The sequence below is a fragment of the Silurus meridionalis genome, chromosome 22, assembly GCF_014805685.1.
Source record: "Silurus meridionalis isolate SWU-2019-XX chromosome 22, ASM1480568v1, whole genome shotgun sequence".
Classification (NCBI taxonomy): Eukaryota; Metazoa; Chordata; class Actinopteri; order Siluriformes; family Siluridae; genus Silurus; species Silurus meridionalis.
Window position 1 is genome coordinate 587,501 of NC_060905.1, and position 10,000 is coordinate 597,500.

General features: G+C 44.4%; 1 protein-coding gene across 1 annotated transcript in view; it reads right to left on the minus strand.

Annotated features, from left to right (window-relative positions):
• Positions 1-8,207: 8,207 nt before the first annotated feature.
• Positions 8,208-10,000, minus strand: part of prf1.3 (perforin 1.3) — a 3,756-nt gene continuing 1,963 nt past the window's right edge. The window contains exons 2-3 of the mRNA XM_046835038.1: positions 9,003-9,872; positions 8,208-8,693 (exon numbers count right to left, since the gene is read on the minus strand). Of these exons, the coding sequence (XP_046690994.1) occupies positions 8,387-8,693; positions 9,003-9,872 (1,177 nt within the window). The 3' untranslated portion in view covers positions 8,208-8,386. The remainder of the gene's footprint in view (positions 8,694-9,002; positions 9,873-10,000) is intronic.

Here is a 10,000-nt window from a genome sequence, read left to right on the forward strand (position 1 = left end):
ATTCTTTCCCAGTAAAGACACGACACAGTAAAGCCAATTGATTATTTCCTTTATGTATAAAAGCAGAACTGCAGACGAGCAACATGCTGTACAAAGATACAAGTAATAAATATAACAAACACACTTTAATTACCCAGCATGCATCAGCTGCCAATGAACTGCTGATTGAAATCAGGGATGGGAGATGTGTTTATGAACAGATCAGGTTTACCTGTACCTATAACTACACTGTTCCCCGTCTGAGTTTTATAGTTGTGGTGGCAATTACCAGGATCTGAACACTGCATTCAAAAACAAACCTGAGCATGCTTTCAGGTTTTCATTTGGTGAAAAAGTGTTAGCTCAGTGGTGTTACTGGTCAGAAGGTCAGGGGTTTAAGTCCCAGCACAAGATGCCACTGTTGAGCCCTTGAGCAAGGCCCACCTCTATGCTCCAGCCGGGGAACTGTATCATGGCTTACCAAAGCTGGTTCTCTGATGAAATTGTCATTGGTCTCCTGTTTCTGTCTACCTGATCCAGAAAGCTCTTCACACTGATGGTGAAACCCGGGATTATAAAGAGTTATTTTGTCACATTCAGTTCAAGTCAAGTCAAGTCAAGTTTATTTGTATAGCGCTTTTCACAACAGACATTGTCTCAAAGCAGCTTTACACAAATCAACAGTGATGGTGAATGGTGTGCATTTGTCCCTGATGAGCAAGCCGTGGCGACTGTGGCAAGGAAAAACTCCCTTAGATGTTATGAGGAAGAAACCTTGAGAGGAACCAGACTCAAAAGGGGAACCCATCCTCATCTGGGTGACATCAAGAGTTTGATCATAAATCTTTCAACAATACAGAACACTGGAGAGTGAGAACTAACATGATTACTGGAGTATAAGATTATAAGTAATGTTCTTTCTGCAGTCTTAAACAGTCTATATGGTTAGTAGCTCCGAGTTTTATAAGCTCAGCATTTGTGATCACCACAGATCCAGCATCAGCTTCTCCATGCCAGAGCCTTTAAACATTCCAGGAGGTCCAATGTCAAAACTCCACACATGTAGCGGGATCCAAATGGCACTGGTACGTCTCTAGATGGTTCAGGATGTTTGTGAGTTCGGCATCTACTTCTTTAAAGGTCCGTAATCATCACGAGGTGGGAGGTGACTGGAGCTGGAGCAACCTCAGGATGCCTCGGGATGGGGAGAGAAAGAGAAGCAGTGGAGAGGAATTAGCGTAGCTGCTGTTCATGATATTAACAGCACAAGTTGATAATGTGCATGTGATCAGATGTTCTGGAGCACAAGGTTATGATGTGATGTGTGTTATGTGTAGGCTTCAGTTGCCATGGAGTCTCCACCAATGAGTGTGCTGGTCAAAGCTCTCGCAGAGCTCCAGGAGAAACAACACCAAGCCCTCCTCCAGCTGCAGGCAAAGCAGGATCAGTGCTTCCAGGCACTGCACCAATCCCGGGAGGAGGACAGGAAGGCCTTCCAAAGCACACTGTAAAAGCAGAGGGTTTCTACCTCGGCCACCACCTATGTCAAGCTCAACTAGATGATGCTCAGGAGTTTCTCAAACACTATAACCATGCGGTTTCGGATCGGATACTCTACCTGCTGCCATCCTCTCCCTCAAAAGCCCAGCTCGTGACCCAGCAGCTCCTGGTTGCCTGCCAAAAGTGGCGGCCGGAAAAGGAGTGTGACGGTGATGAAACCATCAACCTCTTGGTGATGGAGCAGTTTCTTTGCTGGACTCCCAACGAGGACGATGGAGTGGGTCCAGTGCCAGCCTTCATCGTTGCTGGTTCTGGCGGTCCAGCTAGCAGAAGACCAGTTGGCGGTGTACCTGGAAACAGGTTCAGTATAGGGCATTGAATACAGCATGCAGGGTAAGGTATGTGCATGGGGACATGCAAAAATATTTGCTAGTAGCCATTTCTATTTTATTCAGGGGGAAAAAGCATAAAGTCAAGGTGGCGGTTTGTGCCCATCTCACCAATCAACTAATTCTGGAAATGAATTGGCTAGCCTTTCAGTTTCTATTATGGGGAATGTGCATAGATGGTCCTGCAATAAGGTTAAGTGGTGTGGGATGTTTGTTGCTGTAGCAATGGCTGTAGGGAGCATTGCTAGGGCTGTTCAAATTCTGATGCACATTGGGCAGACACAAGGAGAAAAGAGTGATCCACCCAGCCCTCCATCAAGAAAAGTGGTCAGCCAATCCTGCCAAACTTTGCACTCTACTTCCTTTCTTATGCTGTTATTAAAAACAAGTTGTATTAAGTGATGCAGGACACTCACTCGAAAAGAGGACTCGACCTGGTTGCTGGACTCGAAGAGGGAACTCTTGTTCCCGTGCAGCTTACCATAATCTCATGGCCGGGCACTTGAAAAAAACTAGACCAATTAAATTCAATAAATGTTTATTAGTATTGTGCTTTTATCAATGGACATCATCCCAAAGCAGCTTTACTCAGATAATGTGGTAAAAAAGAATAAATACGATTATTTTTTATCTGTAAGTTATAAGGCGAGTGTGGTGAAGGAAAAACTCCCTTAAATGGTATAAGAAAGAAACCATGAGAGGAACCAGACTCAAGAGGGAACCTCATCCTCATCTGGGTGGTGCTGAATGTCTATTTATTACAGATAAACGATGTTGAGTTGCAGTGATGGAGATCAGAAGCAAACTGTAGTCCTGAGTCAGTGTAGCAGTCTGTTGACAATAACTACAGTCCAAATCCATCCTCAAAGCTTCTGTTCTTACTCCGGAATTTCATGGATCCCCATGGCGTTGATAAGAAACATCTCCAGCTGCAGAAAGTTGCCTCCAATCAGAGAGAACATCATCCAGAGGCAGGGCAGGATGATGCAGGCAGATCTGAGGAAACCACCTACCAGCCCATTTCTTTTAAACAAGCATGCACAGTGATGGGTGCAAATGATGTGCGGGATGGCGTGAATGTCAGCTGGTGAATCTGCCAGTCATCCCAAAGGTCCCTTTGAAAAGAATTAGAATGGCCCTTGTTGGGTTATTAGAGAGGACTGCACAAGCGCATCACTTTGTGTCTATTCTACTAGACTACGCAATGCAGTGCATCTTTACAGCATTTCGGCATTCAGTATTATGGAGGCACTCTTCCGTGTTATCTCCTGATTCAGAATCCTGAAAGAAATCCTGACTGATCAAGTCACAGCGTTCATGTCACAAACACTGTGCAAACTGCATGCATTACTGGGGATTAAATCAATTCAGACAAGTGTTTAGCATCCACAAACAGACGGCTTAGTCGAGCGATTTAATCAAACCCTCAAAAATATGATTTATAAGTTCGTTTTTGATAATGCACGAAACTGGGATAAGTGGCTTGAGATTTTTTTCTTTGAGATTTGCAGTATGAGACTATACAGCCATAAGCCACACGGAGTGCTAGATGTCAATTTAAAAAAAAAATTGGGAGGAGGCACCTTATAACAAGAAAAAATGTAATTCAATACATGACCTGAAAGAAAAACTCCACACTTTGGGGCAACAATGGAGAACTTGCTACAGGCTCAGGAAATGGCAGTCCCGGCTGTATAATAGGAGTGTGCAGCTGCCTGAATATGCACCAGGTGACTCGTTTTACTGCCCACATCGAGCTCTAAATTACCCGTTACTTGAGTTGGATTCATGCTGTAACTGTCAATGTGGGAGAGCCGGTACAGCACTATCGAGAGGAAATGCCTGGATATCAAGTCAAGCCAAGTTTAATTCTATTGCCCTTTTCACAACACACATCGTCTCAAAGCAGCTTTACAGAATTTAACAGTGAAGGTGAATGGTGTGTGTTTATCCCTGATAAATGGAGACTATGGTGAAGGAAAAACTCCCTTAGATGTTATGAGGAAGAACCTTGAGAGGAACGAGACTCAAAAGCAGAACCTCATCCTCATTTGGGTGACATCAAGAGTGTGATTATAGTCTTTAAACACTACAGAACACTGGAAAGAGAGAACTAACATGAGCACTGGAGTGTGTGATTATGAGTGATGTTCTTTCTACAGTCTTCTACATTCATTTAACGTTGTGGACCAGGAGCTACTAAACAACTCATAAAATAGCTCAACATCTGAGATCATCACAGATCCAACACCAGCTTCTCCATGCCAGAGTCTTTAAACACTCAAAAAGGTCCAGTGTCCAAACTTCACATGAAGTGGGATCCAATTGACACTGGTACGTCTCTAAATGGGAGGGAGAACAAAGGACGCGACCCGTACCGGCGTCCGCGAGGGAAACGAGCCGGCATTAGGAACAGGCTGAGGGCACGCACACACCACGCTCCCTTACCTAGTATCCTGTTAGCCAACGTCCAGTCACTGGAGAACAAGCTCGACGACCTCAGGGCAAGGGTCAAGTTCCAGAAAGACATTTGGGACAGCAACCTTCTCTGCTTCACCAAGACATGGCTGAACCCAGCGGTACCGGAATACGCCATCCAGCCGGCCGAGTTTTTCTCGGTTTACCGCATGGACAGAACACTGGAGTCGGGGAAGTCAAGAGGAGGTGGAGTGTGTCTGATGGTGAACAACCACTGGTGCAACAGCACGAGCATCGTTCCTCTTTCACGCTCCTGCACACCAAATCTGGAACTACTGACCATCAAATGTCGGCCCTCACTACCGGACACACTGGACCCATTACAGTTTGCGTACCGTCAGAACCATTCGACTGAGGAAGCCATTGCACATCTTCTCCACACTACAATCAGCCACCTGGACCAAAGAAACAGGAATTACACAAAGATGCTCTTTGTGGACTACAGTTTAGCATTTAACACTATAATTCCCTCCACACTCACCTCTAAGTTGGAGGTCTTGGGACTCTGCGCTGTGTCAATGGATCTCTAACTTCCTGACTGACAGACCACAAGCCGTACGGGTGGGAAAACACACTTCATCCACCTTCACCCTCAGCACTGAAGCTCCCCAGGGTTGTGTTCTGAGCCCCCTGCTGTACTCACTGTACACGTATGACTGTGTGGCCACTTCCAACTCCACCACCATCATCAAGTTTGCTGACGACACCGTTGTGGTGGGCCGGATCTCCAACAACGACGAGACGGCCTACCTACAGGAGGTTAAAAACCTGGAGAGAGGGTGTCAGGTGAACAACCTTCTCCTGAACGTCAGCAAGACTAAGGAGTTGATCGTGGACTTCAGCACGAAGCAGGAGCGGTCATACCAACCGCTAAACATCAACGGGACCCCAGTGGAGAGATTGGACAGTTTCTGGTACCTTGGTGTTCACATCACACAGGACCTGTCTTGGTCCTGTCACATCAACACCCTGGTGAAGAAGCCCAGCAGCGTCTGTACCATCTGAGACGCTTAAGGGACTTTAAACTATCCTCTCAGGTGCTAAAGACTTTCTACACCTGCACCATTGAGAGCGTTCTGACGGGTAGCATCACTTCCTGGTTCAGGAACAGCACCATGCAGGACAGGCGAGCCCTCCAGAGGGTGGTGCGTTCAGCTGAACGTACCATCCACACCGAGCTCCCTAACTTGCAGGACATCTACAGCACGCGGTGCAGGACCAGAGCCAGGAAGATTGTGAAGGACCTCAGCCATCCAACAATGGACTCTTTTCTTTGTTGCGTTCGGGGAAGCACTTCCGCTCCCTGAAAGCGAACACAGAGAGAATGAGGAGGAGCTTCTTCCCGCAGGCCATTCAGAGTTTAAACCAGGAAACACCCAGGATCTAGAACTGGCCCACTCTCTCCACCATCAGATCTTTTTTTCCCTGCACATATCTCACTTTTCGTGCTACGACACTTTAGACACTGGACTTGCACAGCACAGTGCACTTTACATTTCATATTTTTTATATTCTTATTTTTTACACCACACCTTACTGCACACGGACACTTATGGACACTTTACACCACACCAGACCGCTCACGGACACTTTATGGACATCAAAAAACATGCTTGTAAACTTGTTTACTGTTTAACTGCACACTGCCATAAGCATGTTTTTGTATATATATATATATATATATATATATATATATATATATATATATATATATATATATATATATATATCCTCATATATTCTTTTTTATATAGTTTTTATACTTTATTTATCTGCCTTCTTTTTCTTTGTTTTTATATTTTATATTTTTTATTCTCCTTTTCACCCCATTTTATTCCCTAATGCCGGACCGTCGTAAAAAGCATTTCACTGCATGTCGTACCCTGTATGTATGTGTATGTGACAAATAAAATTTGATTTGATTTGATTTGAGATGGTTCAGGATGTTTGCAGGCACCTACTTCCTTAAAAATCCACAATCTTCATGAGGTGGGACGTGACTGGAGCTGGAGGAACCTCACGAAGCCTCGGGATGGGGAGAGAAAGAGAAGCAGTGGAGAGGAATTAGCGTAGCTGCTGTTCATGATATTAACAGCACAAGTTGATAATGTGATGTGATCAGATGTTCTGGAGCACAAGGTTATGATGTGATGTGTGTTATGTGTAGAACTCGCTAAAAACATACGTCTTTAATCTGCACTTAAACTGGGAGAGTGTGTCTGAGCCCCGAACACTGTCAGGAAGACTATTCCAGAGTTTAGGAGCTAAATGTGAGAATGTTCTACCACCTTTAGTGGACTTTGCTATTCTATGAACTACTAGAAGTCCAGAGTTTTGAGATCTCAGGGAGCGTGACGGATTGTAGTGTTTTAGAAGATTGGAGAGATACATGGAGATAAACCATTTAGTGTTATCAAGAGGGCAGAGCTCACCGTCAGATGCGGGCCTTCACACTCTGTTTGGGCCACACCCCAATCCAATGGCTCAAACGCATGAAAGACACAGATAGATGAAAAGATGAAAGATAGATCTGCCACTTCAGCTATTTAAGTTTAAGATGGTCCAGAAATTAACAGAAATTAAGAGTAAAATCAAGAAAAACAGCAATAATGAGTACATCAGACATCCATTAAAATGACCAGATAAAGCAAGACTATGGGCATGTCTAAGGTGAGCCAGGGGGGGCACTCAAATCGATGGTCCTCCCCAGGTAGCTCTTCTGAAGCTTTAATATGAGACCAGCCCTGATGTTCTGCTGTGCTGCCCAATGAAGAAGCCCCCAGATTTTACAGATTTGACTTTTTACAGACTTTAGTATGCTTTTTGGACCTTTACCTGTAAATAAACACTAATCAGAACTCTGTAATATTTGACATTACCGGTGTTATAACTATACAGTGCCTTCGAGGACAGAAACATGTGTATAGGTGTTTTGTGTAGTGTAAACACTGGCAGCTGTCTGTTCTACACATACTGGTGTTTGTTACTTCATTCAAATTACATCCAAGGTACGTTTTCTGTTTTAGACATTGTCTCGGTGATGCTGTGACTGTACTCTACAGTGCAAACTACTGAAATCGGAATCCGGGATCATGACGGAAACCACATTGTTTGTCTCACAGGAATGAGAACACATTGTGAGAAAGTCATTTTTATTAAAGCGTTAAAACTAAAAAAAAAAATGTAAAGCAAGCGAGACAGCAGTGCAGTTCAGGAGTTCAGGAATAATCACTGAATACCATCAGCTACAATGAAATAAACAATAATAAGAACCAGAGTATCAAATATTTTGCAGCAACACCTTATATTCACAAATCAGATGAATTACATGATTAAAAAAGCTTTTTGACATTGAGAAAGTAAAAGCGTTTGTTGCCTACCCATGCACACTGCTGTAGGGGACCGAGCTTAGACTCAAACTGTTTTTTATTTAACAGTGATGGAACCCCAGTGTGGTGGTGTTATTGTGTGATGATGAGATGGTGTCGTGATGTTATGGTTTGAAGTTGTAATGATGTGATGATGTAATGGTGTGAAGGTTTGATGATGTGATGATGTAATGGTGTGAAGGTTTGATGATGTGATGATGTGGTGGTGTGGTGATGTAATGGTGTGGTGATGTGATGGTGGTGATGTGATGTGATGATGTAATGGTGTGATGGTGTAATGATGTGATGGTGTGAATGTGTAATGATGTAATGGTGTGATTATGTGATGATGTGAAGGAGTAATGGTTTGATGATGTAGTGGTGTGGTGATGTAATGGTGTGAAGGTGTAATAGTGTGATGATGTGATGGTGTGGTGGTGTGATGATGTAATGATGTGGTGGTGTGGTGATGTGATGGTGTGGTGATGTAATGGTGTAATGATGTGGTGGTGTGGTGATGTGATAATGTAATGGTGTGGTGATGTGATGTGATGATGTGATGGTGGTGGTGTGATGATGTGGTGGTGTGATGATGTAATGTTGTAATGTTGCGATTGAGATTAAGCTGTATGTTGATGAGCAGTAAACTCTCTCTCTTTTTCTCTCTCCTCTCTACAGCCTGGTGATGTTCTTCGCCATGCCGGTGTCATAGTTTCGCCCGATCCATGTCTGATGTCGGTTCTGGAAAAGCTCGGAGTAGGTGAGTATCTCCTCTGCTTCAGGTGAAGGGGCATAGCGCTCACACACTGCACCCTGAAGACTGGGACCACAGACAGCAGAGATGGAGACGTAGAGCGTGCCATGTTTCAGTTTGAGTTGGTGATTCACATTAACACCACTTTTAGGAAAAACATTAAATGAGCCCAGAAGATTATCATCCCACTTGTTATCACGATCCCATACCTGGAAGATTACAGGCCTGCAAGCAGCAAAACAGAAGAGTAAGTGAGTGGTTTTGCATTGTGATTGGTCAGGAGGTGTGAATTAATTCCTTACAACAGCAACTCTAACAGTGCTGCAAGTTTATATTACTGTGTTGTTGTTTCTATAGCAACAGTGCATTCACAGGAACATGTACTGCATACCTTTATCTGACAAACTGATTTAAAATGTGTCAGTGATGAGTCTGGAGAAAATGAGTGCTTATAGCTGTGTTTGTGTTTCAGCAACATTAAATATAACTATAAATAGATTCAATATTGATGTTGATATTGATGTATTTACTCACTTCTTCTCTTCCAGATTCACGCTTCCAAATTGAACTAAATAATTCCAGACTGGGAAATCATTATTCCAGATTACAGGTGTGCTTTCACCATTATTCTTATAGAACACTTTGACGTAGCCGTCGGTTTTGGAGAAGTAATCCCCCCAGAGGCCGGTGGCTCGTACCACTGTGACATTCAGGGTGGCGATTCCAGGGTGAGTCGGGCAGCAGTTAGAGTTGATGCTTTGATGTCCGCCGCATTTGCACGCACAGTCTGGACCACGATGTCCCACTTTACACGCGCGGGAACAGGACGAGGACACGGCATTCTTCATCACGTACTCACGGATGGCCTTCTGTAGAGCAGCTCTCCTGGCCGAGTCGTTCATCACCAGCATGTGCAGTGCCGTCAGACTGTAGGACACGACTCCCGGGACCGATTGCAGCGTCTTCAACCACATGTGGTATCCATGCTGTTTATCTGGGGAGAACAGGAGATCTGCGCTGGCTCCTTTTCCTCCCCAAACCTCCGTAACGCGATCAGAAAATGAAGCGCTAAAGCCCTTTTGGTTTTCCAGTTTCTTGCCCTTGCTTTTGCAGTAACTGGTCTGGCCTTTTACCTCGATCCCCTTGATCACAGCCGATGCTTCGGCGGAAAGACAGTTACTGACATCCCGTACTGAGAGACCCTTCAAGGACACCTGGCAGGTCCTCACAGCTGTGGTGGACTTAATACGACCTCCCAAATTCACCCTGCGGAGGTAGTGAGTCCCATAGACCGAGATGAAGTGATGGTAAACGGATTCCGACTGACTGTTATACACCACAGGGAGAGATTTCACCGAGTTCTGGAATTCTTTAGACAGAGGAGGATGTGCCTTTACTCTGAGACTGAGAGCGAGAGAGAGAAGAGAGAGAGAGAGAGAGAGAGAGAGAGAGAGATTTTATAATATATTAGCTTCTGGATTGACTCTGGATTGACTCTGGATTGGCTCTGGATTGACTCTGGATTGCCCCGC